An 18,685-nucleotide genomic window follows, 5' to 3' on the forward strand; every position below is an offset into this window, starting at 1 on the left:
TAATTTTAATTTTCAACATGTGAATAATTTTTCAAAGAGAAAAAATAAAATATCTTTCCAATCTACAAATAAGGAAAGAGATCTAATCTCTTTCTTTTAATCTTTTGTAGATCTTTTAAAGAGAGACATTTTAATTTTAATTCTCTATAATAAATTATATCTTCCACATAATAAAAAATTAAAATTAAAATTCTTTTTAATTTAATGTGGTCGGCCCCCTCTAGCTTGGGTTCAAGCTAGGGCCGACCACCCTAAACCATGCTTAGGCCGACCCTAGCTTGGTTCCCAAGCTAGCTTGGCCGACCCCTTTAGGTGGGTATAGAAGGTGGGTATAGGTGGGTATAGTTACTCTATAAATAAGAGGCTACGATAGGGACCGAGAGGAGGAATTAGTTTTGGTCTCCCGATAAAATTAAACATCCCGTGTTCGCCCCGAACACACAACTTAATTTTATCAATAATAATTCATTCCACTATAGAACTATTATTGAACTACTGCACCAATCTCAAATTATATTTTTGGGCTCCTTCTTATTATGAGTGTGTTAGTCTCCCTGTGTTTAAGATGTCGAATGTCCACTAATTAAGTGAGTTACTGACAACTCATTTAATTAATATCTTAATCCAAGAATAGTACCACTCAACCTTATCGTCATGTCGGACTAACTCCACCTGCAGGGTTTAACATGACAATCTTTATGAGCTCATCTTGGGGACATTATCAACCTAGATTACTAGGACACAATTTCCTTCTATAATCAACAACACACACTATAAGTGATATCATTTCCCAACTTATCGAGCTTATTGATTCATCGAACTAAATCTCACCCATTGATAAATTAAAGAAATAAATATCAAATATATGTGCTTGTTATTATATTAGGATTAAGAGCACACACTTCCATAATAACTGAGGTATTTGTTCCTTTATAAAGTTAGTATAAAAGAAACGACCTCAAATGGTCCTACTCAATACACTCTAAGTGTACTAGTGTAATTATATAGTCAAGATAAACTAATTCCTAATTACACTATGACCTTCCAATGGTTTGTTCCTTTCCATTTTGGTAATGAGCTACTATTTATAATTTATAAGGTATTGATAACATCATCTTCTGTATGTAACACCACATACTATGTTATCTACAATATAAATTAATTACCCCCAGGGCGTAGCACAGATGGGGAGTGCATGGTTCTGTGGTTGAAAGGTCCAGGGGTCGATCCCCGGGGTGTCACTGCCTGGGGTTAACGTCTCCGCCATGCACTTTCCACCTGTGTACCTGCATTTACCTCCCTCCATATCCGTGGGACCGGCTCTAGGGGGGCCGCTGATATGGCGGTTCCACATTTTTTTTTTACAATATAAATTAATTGAACAACTACAACAAATGTAGATGATTTGACCAAATGTGATTCTTTATTCAGAATAAATGTTTACAAAAGCTTAGGCTTTCAGTATACACTCTAACAGAAAATGCCGCCGAAGAGAAGACACGCCGCCGGAGAAAAGATATGCGCGCGTGAAAGAAAGGAAGGGCACGGGTGTCCTAATAATTTCGAGTTTTTCGACGGAATTAGGATATCGTCAGTAGTTACTGACGAAAATCTATATCCGTCGGTAATTACCGACATAATTCTATATTCCGTCGGTAATTACCGACGGAATCCTAATTCAGTTAGAAAATTCAAAAAATTTCATGTTTTTCAATAGAAGTTAATTTATGTCGGTAATATCAAATAAATGCTGATGAAAAATATTTTGTCAATAAACTAAGAGATTTTTATAGTGTTAGTTGGTAGAATTAGTTTTATAAACTATTTTTAACTTTATTTGGTAGCATTTACAACTATCCACAAGTCATAGAAATTTAACATTAGCAATTTGAATGTCAAAATATATTATATAATTCTCATAAAAATATATTAAGGGTCTTAAATTACCATAACTATAAGATGAAGATGCACCATTTTTTGGAATCAATACATAAACATGAGATTATGTTAGGGCTATTTTCAATTTGAATATAACCTTTTAAAATACATTAAATCTAGGATAACATTACTACATTAGTACGTTCCATATTTAAAAATAACATCCACTTAAGTTTCACTGATTTATTGTTAAATAGATGACTTGACATTCCACATTTTTTGCACAATATACAACCATAAACTATCGTAATGGTCTCGACGGATATGGTGCAATGACAGTAATAAAAGGAATAAAGTTCGAATAATTGATTGAATGTCAGTAAACTAGCAAGGACCCAATAATTCCGTTAAGCGTTGGTGGATGAGTTCGGAATATCTGATCCAATAATTTCATATCTTTTTATCGATTGGACGAATTAGATCATATTTTAAAGATATAATACACATCACGAGGATATACACATATCTCAAGAATTCTATGATTATTCAATCAATTAAGAACATAAAAAAACAGATTTATTAGGATAAAGGATCGAACTATTGGTTGGCTAGGGCCAGGCAACACTCATGATTGAGATGAGAGCAAACAAATAGATAGAGATGAATATGAGTGGGACATGGACACTTTAGAGCTTTGACAACAAATATGAAAAAAAAAAATCACAAACATATATACACAACGACTTACGATTTGATAAAGATGTTATCCTTATCTAATCTACATAGTACCACCGCATTCAGAAGAGCGTCATTCGATAACAAAATTTTTAAAAAATAAAAATTTAAAACTTATTAATTTTTTTAATCCAAGTAATCAATTTTTTAAAGGTACTAATCTTTCATGATCGATCCAAATCCATGAACATTTTTCATCGATAATTAGAATAAAATAGAAAATATTCACTTAGAACAAATAGTCATTATTCTTAGATTTATTATACTATAAAAAAAAATCTACGTCGCATTTAGATTGCAATTTTAGATATGACGACAACTTAAGTGATCTAATGAATGTTATAATATCCGTTTAATGATAATGAAATAAAATCCTAAATAAATATTATTGCTAAACATAAAAATGCAAATTAAATACAGTTAGATTTAGTTTTAGGCATTTTACTGAACCATGTGAGTACCAGTATTACCCATTTTAGGTATCCAAATTTTAAAATTTCAAAAATATGTATATTTTTCCTGTTATACCCCTCTATTATTTCAACGCTTAAATTTTTCTCAACTTGTTCAAAAATTTACTGTTTTAAATTTATACCATGTGAATTCAAATTTAAGGACATAAATATATTAAGAAGTTTTCTAATGATATATTAATTTTAGTTTGAAATGATTTAAAATTCTCTAAATATATCAATTAGTTTTGGATGAAATTAATTTATAGATCTACATTATTCAAAAAAATTTAAAATTTGATATTTTTTAAATCAAGTGAGTACTATAAATTTATTGGTGGTATTGGCCATTGAATATTATTGTTCTAAGTTTTATAATAAATTTGTGATAAATTTTATCAAGCCTTTATAAATTTAAAATTTTATTATTCTTAATTTATGCGTTGAATTCAGATCCAAAGATAAAGATACATTAAAGAGATAGGTAGGAGTGTATTTTAAATCACTTCATATCAAAATCAATATCAATGCATTCATGTAAATCTCTTTAATGCATCTATGCATTGGTAGGATAAATTGAGAAAAATAAAATTTTGAATTGGTAAAATAAAAAATTTGAATGTAGAAAATCAGAGGGAGACCATGTGAATGCGCTAAGGGTACGTTTGGTTCAAGTTATCATGTATAATCTTGGTTATGTGATTACCTGATTACCAGGTAATCACATAACCAAGGTTATGGGGAATAAAATATAACCAAATGTTATTTGGTTCAACTTAGTTAATTCAACAAAAACTTATTAGTTTGAAGGTTTTAATGAATACCTTAGTTTAATATTTTACCGTATTACCCTCCGTTACAAAATCAACTAAACATATTATTATTATTTATTTTTTTAATATTTTTTTTACTTTTCTTTTTCTTGTATATTTTTTTACGTTTTTATGTGTTTTTTATTTTTTTTAATGTTTTTATATTTTTTATATTATTTATATTTATATTTATATTTATATTTTTACATTTTTTAAATTTTTATTTATTTATTTATTTTATTTTTAAAATTTTTACAAATTTTTTTTTTTTAATTTTTTAAGTTTTTAATTTTTGTTTAAAATTTTTAAAAAAGTTTTAATTTTTTTTAAAATTTTTTATTTTTTTAAATTATTTATTTTTAAAAATTTTAAAATTTTTTAAACATTTTTTTTACATTTTTTAATATTTTTTTACAATTTGTTCTCTTTTTTCCATGTTTTTTCTTATCGGAGGATATTTTTTGGTAAAAAAAATTCGTCAACCCCGAAATCAAGAAAAACCTTGGGTGCGTTTGGTTTGCACTGTTTTCATTTTCATTTTCTGGAAAACGCACGTTTTCTAGAAAACAGAAAACGACTTTTTATCATTCTCTGTTTTTCTAGAAAACGCTAGCTATTTTTTTAGAAAATAAGAACGAAAAACGCAAACCAAACATCATTTTTCAGAAAATGCGCGTTTTTCAGAAAATAAAAAAGGAAAACGCGCGTACCAAACGCACCCTTAGTTTTCTGAGGTTTTCCTATTCCGGGCTACATGACCCTTTTGCTGACGTGTCGGACATGGAACATTACTCGGGAATCATTGAATATCTAAACCAAATAAGATTTTTGTTGATAACCTTGGATGGATAATACATGAAATAGACGTCGTTTAGTATATTTAAAATACATGAAATAGATAATACTGAAATTGCTCTCGTAGTTTAAGTAAAATGCCGTTTAGTTTTTGAATTTTATACTACATTTAGAATAATTCTAAGTGTATTATTATATTTATTTACTAATCTTATTTTTTAAAATACTAAATTAAGTTTCAATAGATAAATAATTTACAAAAAAAAGAGTTTTTTTAGATAAAAACTAAAGTTAAGGTTTTTTTTTTTATAATTATGCGTGTAAAAATATTTTGACGTCTAAAATATGTTTAATTTTTTTTTCACTGGTAGTATAAGCAAGGATTCACCTTAAGGAATCTCTACGGTTGGTTACCGGACTATGGAGAACGGACGGCTTTGATGGGAACCGCTCCAAGATCGTTGTCTTCACCCGTAAATTCACACATCCCTCCATTTGGTCACGTCTATAAATTCACTCAGAAACCCTAGCCCTAGCGAGCTTGCGCCGCAGAAGAGGCCATTCTATCTCCCGTCTGGTCTTCGACGCTGCACGCGGATCTCCTTCTGCAATGGCGCCCGTCAAGAAATCGGTATCCTTCCGCCCATTTCTAGCTTTTCCTCTCGTCTTGTATGTTTTTTGATGTTCTTCTCTTGGGGTGTTCTAATGTTTTTCCCTTGTCTTGTGCTTTGTGATTATTTAATGCAGAAGAAGAATGCCGAGAACATCAACAGTAGGCTCGCTCTTGTGATGAAGAGCGGGAAGTACACCCTCGGCTACAAAACGGTCCTCCGAACACTTCGGATCTCTAAAGGTGATGATATTACCTTACTTGGTTCCTTTTCCCCCCTCCAATGATTTAGAGTTTCTACGTAAAGGGTCAAAGGTGTTCTCCATCCGATCTGCTAAAAAAATCTCAACTTGATACTTGATTGGGTGTGACGCGGAGCTGAAGTTTAGCTCCTTGGTTGTGTAATTATGCGTCAATATGTCCTCTCCCATTCTGTTTTTTATTCCGAGTAGATCATCTACTTATGTATTTTAGTTGGGGAAGACAATATAATTTTGCTAAAAACATCTTTTGATTCTGATTTATTAGGTGTTTAGGTTTAAAACTTTTCTGGTATGCCAAAAAATCATCTTGATGTATTTTGTCAATTGGGGGTGAATGCCGAACTAAAATTTGGTTTTGACTAGATCATTCATGTCTTTTTGAATATGCGATGATGATATAATCTTGCTAAAAGGGTACTTTTGATTCTTGCTGTTTAGGTTTAATAACATCATGACACATTTCCCCACCAATGCGATGTTACTGATGCTTCGTTCAATATATGTTGGGAAAGATTGTTGTGTGGACCAATTAACTTTGCTTAGTTATTTTATTCAAACTGTAACTGACTGCCTCTTACAAGGTTCGTTCAGGTTTTGCAGTGACATGCATAGTTTAATTTTCAGCTGTCTTGTTTTGCAGGAACACATTTTTTTTCTGTTTAGGTCTAGGGCATCTCCAATGGTTAGAGTTCTACAAAAGCTTTTTTTATGATCCCAATATGCCACATCATGCCACATCAACATTCTAAAAACCTATTGAAACATCTCCAATAGTTAGAGCTCTAAATGATTTTTGTGTGGTCCAATTCATAACATGTAATTGCATGGCTACATGCATATTACATCAATTTTAAGAAAAAAAGTAGCTTTGAAATTTTACTACTGCTCTTGAACTATAAACTTCAAACCTTTTATTTACAATGGTTAGAACTTTTTTGTTCAGTTTTTTCATTTCGCAAACCTCTTCAAAAACATTGCATTGGAGATGCTCTTACCTCTTTGAAGTTCGGCTGTATTTAATTTGTATAAGATTTAGTGTTAATCATCATAACTTATCGCACTGTTCTATTTCCAAAACAAATAAATAATAGGCATGGTCAAGATGGTTTATGAATGAATGGCTTCAGTTATTGGGTTGTAGTATAGGCCCAAACAAATGCTATTTTAAATTTTAAGTGTGGTATATATATCACATTTATAACTGAGATACGATACATGTGTATTTTTTTTGTGTGTTCTGGTAGGGATTGTATGATTAATGTGTTATTTTGCTTGTATATTTTTTGAAGGCTTTTCATGAGGTACATTTTCTTTTTGTAGTCCTATGATATTTTTGCACTGGCACTTATTGTATATTTTTTCTTTGTAGTATGAGGTCATATTTGTTCCCAATCATTTATTTGCATGCTCTACGAGTCATTTTATCTGATTGTGATGTTCTCCTAGAGTGTGAAACATTTTTTTCATCCATAAGCTACTAACTAGTTCCCATTTCCCGTCTTACTCTACATTTCTTTTAGTAAAATTTGAATCAGTCTTAACTGTTGTTTTTATTTAGTATATTAAAGCTGTTAAATGTAGGATCAAGCTTTTTGTACTCATTTCTTTTATTGGCTCGATTGTATCTTATAAATGTAATAACATTGTCCACAATCTTTCACAAACATTTGCCACTAAACCTTTCCTACCTTCAACAGCAAAGTTGATTATCATTGCAAACAACTGCCCACCACTCCGTAAGTCTGAAATCGAGTACTATGCAATGTTGGCGAAGGTTGGAGTTCATCATTTCAGTGGAAGTAAGTGATATTCATAATTGTTTGCTGGTTTTTTTAATTCGTCATTTGATTTCATCCTCTAGTTGTGTTCGTTGTAGTAGATTGAACTAAACTTCAATCACCAGGAACATTAAAAGTTATTTTACTAATTGCTATGCCTTGTTCAAAAATGACTTTTTAAAAATATGTTCTATTTTCCGATATACTTCACAGATAATGTTGACCTTGGAACAGCATGTGGAAAATATTTCCGAGTTTGCTGCCTCAGCATCATCGATCCTGGTGAGTCCATTAACCACCTTAAAAGAAGCTCAACCAAATTCTCCCAATGATAAATCATATCTATGTTTCATTTTAACTTTTTGTTTCAGGCGACTCTGATATCATCAAGAGCATCCCTGGGGATCAGTGAGACATGCAAACGGACAGTTTTCCTAGTTCAAGGTCCATAGGATTTGGGACAAAATTACATCTTTTTTCTTAGTGGACAATTTCCTGTTGGTTTTTCATCTTGAGTTATCTAGTTTGTGGCCATCAACTCAAATCTCTTGACGTAAAATGCGTTTGAATATCTTGCATTTCTTACGATTTTCAAATATTCCTTAATTATAAGATAAAGATGCTTCAGCTGCTTGGTTTTAGCTTGTCTGCTTTGAAATTTTTCTTGGTGGGAAATGCATGATTTATTTATATACGGTTTAATTAACCCATTAGGTCTGAAGGCTCTTTTGCTTGAGTAATCTCTTTGATTTCATCCACCGAACTTTGACGTGTTTCGTCTGGCTCGACTCTTTTGACCGATTAGATACATCTGATTCTTGACTATCATGGTCATAATATTTATATATTTTGATTTTAAAACAACAAATTGTGTCTAATCATTAAAATTGATGGTAAATAAAACAAGTGTTCATGCAAACTAAACAGTCTCGAGAACAAGAACTAATAATAATAATCCTCTTTTTCGTTTTTTATGTAAAATGTCTCTGTGCTTCCATCGAATTATTATTATTATTTTTGATTGAATTTTTATGTGCCACACATAAAAGTTTTATGGACATAAATAAAAAGGTTTCTTTTTGTCTAAATTACGACTTATCAAAAGGTATCCTATTCCATTGTTTTTGTTCTGTATTCAATCGTGTATAATTATCTAATTGTATATGATTATTTAATTGTCGTCTAATTTTTAAACTGGTTTAGTGTGTTGTATTAATTATCAAATTGTATGATTTTATAGTTATAATATAAATATTAGGTGAGCAGTTTGAATTCGTGTTATAGCAGCTATCATATGAATTCCTATCATTTATGTTGTAGCAACTACTTTGCAATGTAAATTTCTATCAACGTGGAATAGATTAGGTATGTATTCTTAATAATATTGAATATATTAAATATAAATGGTAGTAATTATAAAATCATAATTGCTACAGTATATATTGAAATTATAAAATCATAACTGTTATAATGTACACAATCGGCTCAAGATTTAAGGCTCAGGATTTAAGTGAGAAATTTTGATGGGAGATAACAATTATTAGATGGTATACAATATTTTTGATAAAAAAAAAAAAAATCAAAGACGTCGTTTAATTATTTGAAAAAAAAAACACATTTTTCACTTTTGCACAAAGTTTATCACATTCTAATTCTTTATTAAAAAGTTTTGGTTGATTATTGATGAAAGAAAGCCACCATAAAAGAGAATTTATAAAAAAATGAAACATGAGAATTTATACCCTGAGTCAAAAGAAAATGACTTGTAATATTTAAATGATGCACAAAGTTAAACAAACACTCAATGATGATCGGGCAAAAATTAAATAAAAAGACGCCTTCCTTTCCAAATTCTCCACCTTATTTTTAATTAAGGTTGCCCATTTCGTTCAACCCTAAATATTTATCCATCCGTCTTTTAATATTATTCATATTATTATCTTTCATCTAAATTTTAAATTAGTGGACACATTATACCTGTTATAAAATCATAACTGCTACAATATATATTACAAATATGAAACTACAACTATTATAATGTGAATATTAGATGAGTAGATTGAATATACGTTGTAGTAATTATGAAATCATAGCTATTTCAACATGAATATAGATGAACATGATTGAATACACATTGTAGCATGTATGAAACTGTGCCTATTATTACATAAATATTTTTAAATATATTAATTATATGTTATATTAACTACGAAATAGTAGATGCTATAAAGGGCACAATCAATTCAAGATTAGATAAGAGATAATAATGATAATAATAATGGAAGATAGAAAGATAAATATACATGACCGAACAAAGACAATGAACGTCATTTTGATTAAAAAGGAAAATGAGATTGGAGAACCACATTAATAATCATTTTTAGGAATTTATTAATTGCAACAATGATATTTGTTATAAGAAACCAGGAGATTATTCACAGCTTTAACATTTGCTTGAAAATAATTTTATTCATAATTTCATTGTTGTAACGAGCTGCGAGATTATAATTACTCTCTGTTAATTTAATTTGTGTGCATTCCCCTTAATCCATATCTTCATTAGCAATTCTGAGTCATCGAGATTCATCGTTGAATCCTTTTTGAGAAATAATGTCTTCAACAAGTGGACACTGGGATAAATGGTTATTTATTATTTATATATTTTTAAAAAAGGGTTACGGATTAATTATATTAGTTAATATATAAATTAAATGCGAAAAAACAAATTCTGGTGTATAAGATAGAGACGTAGTCATGGCTTTCACGTTGAAATCCCGCGCCACCACCAATCCGAGTCGTCAAGGAAGGAAACGTCGATCGCCGGCGACAAGAGCAACCGCCACCCTCTAGCTCCATCGACGCAGCACCGCCTTGGGCCGCGGCGAGTTACGTCGCAGGAGATCTCGGTTAGTAGAATGTGTTCTCTTTCTTTTCCTGTCCGTTTTTTCTTCTTATTGTTGGATAAGCAATTAAAAGTAGTATAGAGAGAAAAGGATCGAAGAAATTGGAAAAACGCTCATGAGCTATCGAGATTATCATCGAATTCTACAAATTATGCGCTCAAGAACTGGACAACGAGATGGAAGTTTAATAAAAAGTAGTTTTTTTTAAAAAAAAAAGATTATGAATGAATTATGGGAGATTGAACTATATTTTTCTCTGCCTTTTTTAGTTAAATTTCGGTTTGTAGATGCGAATCTCGTCTCTTTGTTTCTTCCTTCGAAGCTCTTTCTCAGAAATCAGAAGATTCACTTGGTAAAATTCTTTGTTTGCCTTAAAGTTGGTCAGTGCAGGTTGGAATTTAACCAGAAAAGTTGCATTTTGGGAGAAAAAGGAAGCTGGTGATTTGGTCAAAAATGAAAAAGGATAGCAGATGGAGAAAGGTAACACTATTTGTGAAGAAAAAAAAGTTGAACTTTTTTTGTTAGTATTATGAAGAAGATTTCTTCTTTTTTTGTTCTTCATTTTAGTTTGTTGTTACATTAGCGAAATTGGGGAGAATCTTATTCCAGCATCTGATTTCGATCATAATTGCAGTTTTCGCTTTGGAATATCATTCGGATCAATGATAATAATGCTGGAAACTCAAGCAAAGGCAAAACATCAGGTAGGTTCTTATGCTTTGGTCATAATTGAGGTATATATATCAACAATTCTTACCTTTTCGATCTCGAGAACTATTCTTAAACTGTGTTAGTTTCAAAGCTGAAAATAAGCAGAAGCATGTCATGTCTTTTCTGATACACTAGAAGCCACTTAAGAATTTGAAAACTGTGTTAGTTTCGTAGATTAGCAACCGAGAAAGTTGCAAACTACCTTCATTCTCTTACATTAGTTCACAATCACCATGATGATTGCATATTTACATTGCCTATACCAAACATGATCGTAATTCGTCAGTAATCTCTTCATTTTTGATACATCATTCAAGAAACAGATTCACAAGTCGCGAGCATGGTCTTCAATGACCGCCTATATAGAGCTCCAAGTACCATAACTAGTGAGGCAATCAGGTATGATAACATATCCGTTCCCTTGCGGTTTTTGTCTTCGATCTCACCTTTATTTGCTTAATTTTGAATCTGTCTATTGCGATTTAGGATTTTCGCGGCAACATGGAATGTTGGAGGAAATACTCCCCATGAGGGACTTAGCCTCAGTGACTTCCTTCCTGCTGATGATCACTCAGATATATATGTTTTGGGGTAATTTGAATGTACATCTTTGCAAGGGAAGTGATGGATTCATTTCCTAGCTTTCTTTGAAATCGTATAGAATTCTGATGTCTCTATTTCTTTCCGGCCTTCCAGTTTTCAGGAGATAGTTCCTCTGAATGCCGGGAATGTACTCGTAATCGAGGACAATGAGCCAGCGGCGAAGTGGCTATCTCTAATCAATCAAGCATTGAATGGTGCCGGTGATACAGAGACTGACATCGAATCACACTCATCATCTCCTTATATTGACTCTGCCTCAAGAGGTGCATTGCTCTTTCAGAAACTACCACTTAAAGCCGTTAGCAAAACTTTCAAAACGGAACAGGGACGCCGTCTGAGAGCCTGCAATTGCCCTGCTGAAGCGACAAGGAAGTCCTACAGAGGGTCATGTTTTAGTTGCCAGCATGCTCACATCAATGACAGTGACTCAGAGGAGGAGGAGGAGGAAGAAGAGGAAGTTGTACATTATTCTATTTCGGGGTTTTCGGTTAGGCCTACAAGTAGTAAGCAGAAGTATTGCCTCATAGCCAGCAAACAGATGGTGGGGATTTTTGTCACTGTCTGGGTGAGGAGAGAACTTGTGCAGCACATAGGACACCTACGAGTCGCTTGTATCGGAAGGGGAATTATGGGTTGGCTTGGTAATAAGGTGAGAGGAAGGGTTGTTAATCTTGTTTTTTTTTTTATCAGCTTTCATGTGCTGCATTCTGTTCTTTCTTTCACCTCGTAGGGATGCATCTCGGTGAGTCTGTCGTTGCACCGAACAAGCTTTTGCTTCATTTGCAGTCACTTGGCTTCGGGGGAGAAAGGAGGAGACGAGCTGAGAAGGAATTCCGACGTTTCAGAAACACTGAAACACACACAATTCAGGAAGGTCTGCAGAAGAGCCGGTCGAAGAATACCCGTAAAGATTCTCGAGCATGAGTAAGAGTTCTTTTGTTTGAATAATAATTTCCGTCGATGATCGGAGACTGATCTAGTGATTTTATTTACTTTCTCCGGTTGCTCAGCCGTGTCATATGGTTGGGGGATTTGAATTACCGGATTTCTTTGAGCTACAGTGAGACCAAAAAACTTCTCGAGGATAATAACTGGCATGAGCTTTTCGAGAAGGATCAGGTACTTGGTATCCACCTTTTCGTGTAGCGGAATCCACAAGTGAAATCTGTGATGCAAAACTTTCGTCCTGATTGTTTTGATAGCTTAAAATTGAAAGAGAAGCTGGGAGAGTGTTCAAGGGGTGGAATGAAGGGAAGATCTACTTCGCTCCCACTTATAAGTACTCGAACAACTCGGACACTTATGCCGGAGAGGGTGCAACATCGAAGAAGAAACGAAGAACACCTGCGTGGTAAGAATTGCTGCTTGGTCCAAAACAACTACATGATTTCTCTAGCATTATAGTCTAGCTCGAAACAATTTCAGGTGCGATCGCATTCTCTGGAATGGTGATGGAATTGCGCAGCTGTCTTATATCAGAGGGGAGTCTAAATTTTCAGATCATCGACCGGTATGTGCCGTGTTTGTTGTGGAGGTTGGGGTGAATGATGATAGATCAAAGAATTTAACCACTCCTAACATGAGAGTTGGTGCAGAAGAGATTTTAAATAGCAGAGGAGGCAGTTGCTAGCGCTTACGAGTATGTGAAAACACATGTAAAGCATGAATGCGAAAATCGCCGCATACATCGTTCATGTGAATCATCTGGACGATATGTTTCTTCCTTGCATATGGTTTATATAACTTACTCCTGGAGAAGGGTGCGAATAGAATAAGAGAGATTGGAAATGCTATAATTTGGCTGCCGAAGCTAAAGCGTCGGTTTTGTTCATCACCAAACTGTAAAATAGTAGAGCCATGTCACACGAGGGGCTACAAAATTTGATTATTTTGTTCTATGAATCAGAAGTTTGACCATTAATTATTGTTTTAAGACGTGCCAACGCGCGTGTAGTTGACTTCTGCAGTTTGACTTTTCAACAAAATATTTGTAAGTTTCTTCTTTTAATGATTTCTTTCTTCTGTGTCTTGCAATTTCTACCCACATAGATAGAGACTTCATGCACAGCCTCCTTTATAGAATGAAATACCTCATTTTCAATATTAATTGTTTCAAAATCTAAATGGATAGGCAAGCTGATGGGCTAATAAATTGAGTTGGATGTCCTAGGTAGAAATGGTGTAGAGAACTTAAAAAATAGACACGCTATACTCCAACGTGCCAAAAAAATCAAATTGTTTGGAGTCACTGGACGTCCCCAACCTTAGGTTCAATAAAAATAAGGCAAGGCATTATGATTGTTCTAACGAAATAAAGAGCATTTTATACATCAATATTTCCCAGAGGGTGTTGGAAACAAGATGGTTTAAAAAAAAATATGGACATGTCAAATGAATTATCTTTTACATTAGACCAATGGAAAACACTAGAAATCACCTCGGTTGGATTGCTTCGATGATCTTCTGATCTGCTTCTCCATAAAAAGATAACACGGGTGGGTGCACTAAGCCTCAATACACAAGGCCCCCCATCTCACCATTCTCATCTCATGATCCCAATTCCTAAACACTTAGCAGAGTAACTGTCGCCGCCTCATTTACAAGGATCTATATGACCTGCAATAATGGCTACAGTGGCTCAAGGTATCCACTTTTTAGTCTCTCCATCCTTGCTTGCAAGCCGGATAATGCCTTCTCATCCATTGGGAGAATATTGCTCTGTGTTGGGGCTTCCCCTTCGCCACGATCTATTCCATGAAGGACATTACCGTTGACATGTCCAAATGGTCGAGCTGAACCATCCAAATTGCCAGCAGCAGCAGCAGCCTGTATGCTTTTCATCCGTTCTCTGATGGCATCAAGAGTCCCCATTGTTACTGTAGGGGCTGGAGAGATATGAAAGAGAACGCACACGTCATTCTAACAATTTGATGTAATTTAAAGCACACCGACGTTCATACATTCATGAGTTCATATGCGCACGCATACACTTGAACATGTATAGAGCGGTGAGAGAGTTACCAGCTGGATATCGATCCATTCGGTCATCTCCTAAATGAGACTTAAACTCTGAAAGATCAGTTTGACTTCTCAAAGTAGTTGCTCCAACAACACCATCATCTGTGTATGCACTTGGATTTATGCTTTCAGTTTTTGCATTAGCTGACTTTGCGTTAACAGGAGAAAGAGGCCCAAACTTTGGAGATGAAATAGTTGCTACGGGTGGTGGAGTAGCCATGGGAAGGCTGGCAGGTGTCCTTCCAGCTGCTGCATTCTTCTCCATCTGGATGGAGAAAGACCAAATCCAAACACAATAAACACAGATATTCATACTACCATAAAGGCAGCTCTTCGAGAAGATTCTACAAACCTGAGCAAGTCCATCTCTAATATATGTTCTAAATGCTTCACTCGCATTTTGGAGCTGAGCAAATATATCCACCTATAAATAAGACAAGGGGCTTCAGCATGCAAAGGAAAACAAACTAAGCAGATGAATGAATCAGAGTTACTAGTATTTGGAACAAGGAACTCACCTTAGGATAGAGTTGGGTAATCCGGTAGAGTTCATATAGTCCGATTGTACAGGTTTGCTTATCACCAATTTTCTTAAATACTGCAGCAAGTTCTTGCTGTTACAAGTAAAAAGAAGGAAAAAAACATCACAATGAGGACTGACATGGATGAGTACAATATAGGCAAGGTCAAACTGAATTTCACAAGCAGGCAAGCTGCAGTTAAACACACCTTCAATTGAGCATCTGCTGAATGTGTTGCAGGAGCTGGACTATTAGAAGCAGTGTCACCCCAATGTGTTTGTCCCATGGGACCAGATGGAGTTAACATTCTAGCAGCCGCAAGGGTCTATTCATTTAAGGAAAAAGGTTCAGTCAATTCAGATACTAATCACTAAAACAAGATATTTTGATTATAACCACAACTTACCTGAAGATTTAGGTCAATATAAGCAAGGATGATTGGTTGAGGTTCGGTGTCTATAGGTACCATAGAGAGGTGACCCTTTATAGCTGTACCTCGGAGTTTCACTAATTCATGCAAAACAGTTTTAACCATCCTAAGTGGTTTATCATCTGCTCCAGCCCTGCAAGTACCGTAAAAGTGTAATCAAGACAGACTACTACCATATTAATCAACTACTAAGTCGACTAAATTACAAGATAATAAAAAATATTACCTTCTTCGAATCTCCTCCATCCCTAGTCCTTGCAAATACACATGAATGCTTTGAAGAACACGGTCGAGATCAACTTCATAAATTGTGCTCTGTAATACCTGTATGAACAACATTGGATGAAGCAAAGAAAGAGTTGACAAGGAGTTTCCAATTACCGGATGGTACCTTTGTCAATTTAATTAAACATTTAACAACTAGATCTGAGAACTTCTGGTTTCTGATGATGAGAGCCTCAGATGATGCAGGGGATGGCCACCTTGATGGGTCCAAAGGTCTCAACAAGCTAATTAACACCACAAACGAAGATGTTCTTTCTGCATTATCCTGTTCAAACAAAGATACTTAAGGATACATTTTCTACTTCAAGATACACTTCATGCAAAAATATATACAAAAAAACTACCAGAATCTTGAGCATCAAAACATTAAGTGCTTTCAATAATTGACTACCATCATCCATCAAAGGAACTCTTTCATCCAAAAGCCAAAGAAGAAGTTCAGTTATGAGGTTATCTAATGTACTCTCTTTCACAGCATGAGCAAGTTTTTTGATCTGGAAGGTCTGTAGAAGAAAGCTTTCATACAATCCATCCAAGTCGGATTAAAACAGATGAAAAAAAAATATCAACTAAAAGATGAATACCTGCATTAGTGTATTAAGAACATATTTACAGGATCTTGAAGAAGCTCCAGAAAGACTGAAATTAAAGGTACTGGGAACCTGAATAATTTGACAGATGGTTTACGCAATTAACAATAACACAGTTTCTTGAAATTAGAGAAAATAGATCAAACTACCATTTTCGCTAGACACGAAACTAATCTATCAGCATCTTTAGCTAGCTCTTCCATTGCACTGTTATTGGAGTCAGCTGTGGCCTGTGTCAACTCATGGCATATAACTTTCATGCCTTCGACTGACTGCAACAAGATAAAAGAGAAGCTAAAGAATACCATCATCAAAGAAAGACAAAAATGGTGGGGAAGGAAAAAAGAAAAGCAAAGAAGACAAATAAAAATAAGACTGAATCACAGTTTATAATTGCTATACAGCACAAGAATCAAACTATACAGCACAAGAATCAAACTAAATTGCCTCACTGTAGTTGCACTTGAAAAGTTATCTATGTAAATTAAGATGCTATAAAGAAAACAGAAGGATTTCCTCAAGAACAGAAATGCCATCAAATTCAACATCAATATTTGAAAAACCAAGTCTACATGCTTAAGATATTGTTTAAACTAATTTGATTTTGCATTATGACTCACAAAAAGTCTCTTCAAAAAAGTAAGAAAGAAAGACTTGAAATCTTTCTAGAATGAATATAATAGTAGTTTACTCCAGCATAATAATTTCATGGCGCCCTATTATGAAATATACAAAAAAACAAATCTGTACCCTTAATATGTTTAAACTTATTTGAGATTGCATTATGGCACATAGCATAGGAGTTATAATAATGCAAGTCTCTTCAAAATATAAGAAACAGAGACTAGAAATCTTTCTAGAATGTATATAATAGTAGTTTACTGCTTTTACTATTATGAAATATCCTTCATAATAAGTGCAACTCTAACTCTCTATAATGTTCTCATTTCTTATCTATTCATCCTCGTACGCCCGCACATCCACCTCATCATCCTTATCTCTACAACTCTCATATTCTACTCGGGTGTTCATTTAATAACCTAACATTCAACTTTATATAATAACACCATTTTGTAATCCTTTCCTTTACGCTTTAAAAGTACCTTATGATCACAGAGAACACGTCCTCCTCTAATTTAACCATCTTACTTATATTCTATATAAAATATTTCTATCAACCCCTCTACCCTTTTATAAAAAAGATCCTAAATACTTAAAGCTTTTAGTGACTCGTGATCTCCTATCTGAACAATTGTTTTGATATGTCGAAAGTAAATGCACAAATAAAATAAAGAAAGCAACAATCATATAGAGGTGGAGAAACCTCAATTAAAAAGAGAAGAAAAATTACGAGCGAGGGAGAGAGCTTGAGTGTAGAGATTTTGGCAAAGTACAGTCGTTGTAAATGGTTGTTGATTTCGTAGCCAACAAGTCTTATATTTATTGCCTTCTCTCAAGCTCTCAAGAAATCTCTAGAAGCATCCTATTTGTCATACATCAATCGACTGCTCCATTAGCATTAGTTCATTGGTCAATACCAATTAACTGTTATTTCAATTGCTTGTTCCACTAGCCAATTGCCTTCAACAAACAACTGTTGTGTCTTAGTCGACCGCTTCCACCATCCTACGATTGCCTTCAATTATAGCTCCAAGAAAACATCTATTACAATAAATTACTTAACTCAAGTGTACCAATCAATTCTTCAATCGAGACGGCCAAAGAGATCGCTCTGAGCAGTCAGCTACTCAGTCAACTAGCACGCTTGGCAAGCTGAGGGCCTGGGTTATCTGTTGAATTGTTTTGATCATCAGTCGACTAAAGAAGTGACTAAGTCAATCCTAAGGCTTTCGTCCGAGCCTAATCTATCCCTCATTTTTCCAAGGTTACATATGGATTCACACTCACACTCATTGTAGCACAAATGAAATTTGCCAAATCATTCATTGGAGAAAACCCTTCTCCCATATCTTTATATGGAGTCTTTTTCGCCTTGAGAAGTCTTTTATCAACTTTGACTAGCTGAGACTTCGTATTGCCAGAAATCTAATCACCTTTAATTTTCCATGATTTCATACCACCGGGACTTTTTCTTGTCAAGTATCGGATCACCCTTAATCTATCAAGACTTCTTGCTACATGACCTGCTCCTGCATGCACTTATCACAAACTTATTAGATACATTTTCTAACTTAACTCTTTGCTTAACATCAAAATCGATTGCACCAACAGTTTCCAGATACATTTTTCTAACTTAGCCCTTTGCTTAACATCAAAACCGATTGCACCAATAATTTGAAA

At 33.9% G+C, this 18,685-nt stretch overlaps 3 protein-coding genes across 7 annotated transcripts in view; 2 read left to right on the forward strand and 1 right to left on the reverse strand.

Annotated features, from left to right (window-relative positions):
• The first annotated feature begins 5,172 nt into the window (after nt 1-5,172).
• LOC121985834 (60S ribosomal protein L30-like) lies at nt 5,173-7,964 on the forward strand. Its single transcript, XM_042539510.1, has 5 exons — nt 5,173-5,303; nt 5,420-5,525; nt 7,243-7,344; nt 7,537-7,605; nt 7,695-7,964. The coding sequence occupies exons 1-5, from the start codon at nt 5,283-5,285 to the stop codon at nt 7,733-7,735; spliced, it is 339 nt and encodes a 112-aa protein (XP_042395444.1). The 5' UTR covers nt 5,173-5,282; the 3' UTR covers nt 7,736-7,964.
• Nucleotides 7,965-10,080: 2,116 nt separating this feature from the next.
• LOC121985836 (type I inositol polyphosphate 5-phosphatase 10-like) lies at nt 10,081-13,475 on the forward strand. 4 transcript variants are annotated; one of them, XM_042539513.1, is made up of 10 exons: nt 10,081-10,229; nt 10,604-10,706; nt 10,861-10,930; nt 11,261-11,336; nt 11,424-11,528; nt 11,634-12,189; nt 12,271-12,464; nt 12,551-12,659; nt 12,743-12,891; nt 12,966-13,475. In XM_042539513.1, the coding sequence occupies exons 2-10, from the start codon at nt 10,680-10,682 to the stop codon at nt 13,168-13,170; spliced, it is 1,491 nt and encodes a 496-aa protein (XP_042395447.1). In that variant the 5' UTR covers nt 10,081-10,229; nt 10,604-10,679; the 3' UTR covers nt 13,171-13,475. The 4 variants fall into 4 exon arrangements, with proteins under 4 accessions (XP_042395447.1, XP_042395445.1, XP_042395448.1 ...); XM_042539511.1 differs by having other exon boundaries at nt 10,082-10,229; nt 11,255-11,336; XM_042539514.1 differs by having other exon boundaries at nt 10,087-10,229; nt 10,617-10,706.
• A 334-nt stretch (nt 13,476-13,809) lies between these two features.
• LOC121985837 (protein MOR1-like) overlaps nt 13,810-18,685 on the reverse strand; it is a 31,258-nt gene continuing 26,382 nt past the window's right edge. For both annotated transcript variants that reach the window (XM_042539515.1, XM_042539516.1), the window contains exons 44-54: nt 16,534-16,656; nt 16,379-16,456; nt 16,139-16,297; nt 15,901-16,059; nt 15,736-15,833; nt 15,486-15,642; nt 15,288-15,404; nt 15,077-15,172; nt 14,911-14,982; nt 14,562-14,823; nt 13,810-14,425 (exon numbers count right to left, since the gene is read on the reverse strand). In XM_042539515.1, coding sequence (XP_042395449.1) covers nt 14,169-14,425; nt 14,562-14,823; nt 14,911-14,982; nt 15,077-15,172; nt 15,288-15,404; nt 15,486-15,642; nt 15,736-15,833; nt 15,901-16,059; nt 16,139-16,297; nt 16,379-16,456; nt 16,534-16,656 — 1,578 coding nt within the window. In that variant the 3' untranslated portion in view covers nt 13,810-14,168. The remainder of the gene's footprint in view (nt 14,426-14,561; nt 14,824-14,910; nt 14,983-15,076; nt 15,173-15,287; nt 15,405-15,485; nt 15,643-15,735; nt 15,834-15,900; nt 16,060-16,138; nt 16,298-16,378; nt 16,457-16,533; nt 16,657-18,685) is intronic.

The sequence above is a fragment of the Zingiber officinale genome, chromosome 5B (genome assembly GCF_018446385.1).
Source record: "Zingiber officinale cultivar Zhangliang chromosome 5B, Zo_v1.1, whole genome shotgun sequence".
NCBI classification, from domain to species: Eukaryota; Viridiplantae; Streptophyta; class Magnoliopsida; order Zingiberales; family Zingiberaceae; genus Zingiber; species Zingiber officinale.

What these genes read in the sequence shown, in the direction of transcription:
- LOC121985834 (XM_042539510.1), top strand. Translation starts at nt 5,283, where the DNA reads ATGGCGCCCGTCAAGAAATCG. An exon ending in AGTTCATCATTTCAGTGGAA is followed by an intron (nt 7,345 to 7,536) that starts GTAAGTGATATT and finishes TATACTTCACAG; the next exon opens with ATAATGTTGACCTTGGAACA. An exon ending in CCTCAGCATCATCGATCCTG is followed by an intron (nt 7,606 to 7,694) that starts GTGAGTCCATTA and finishes TTTTTGTTTCAG; the next exon opens with GCGACTCTGATATCATCAAG.
- LOC121985836 (XM_042539511.1), top strand. Translation starts at nt 10,680, where the DNA reads ATGAAAAAGGATAGCAGATGGAGAAAG. An exon ending in GTAAAGATTCTCGAGCATGA is followed by an intron (nt 12,465 to 12,550) that starts GTAAGAGTTCTT and finishes CCGGTTGCTCAG; the next exon opens with CCGTGTCATATGGTTGGGGG. An exon ending in AGCTTTTCGAGAAGGATCAG is followed by an intron (nt 12,660 to 12,742) that starts GTACTTGGTATC and finishes TTGTTTTGATAG; the next exon opens with CTTAAAATTGAAAGAGAAGC.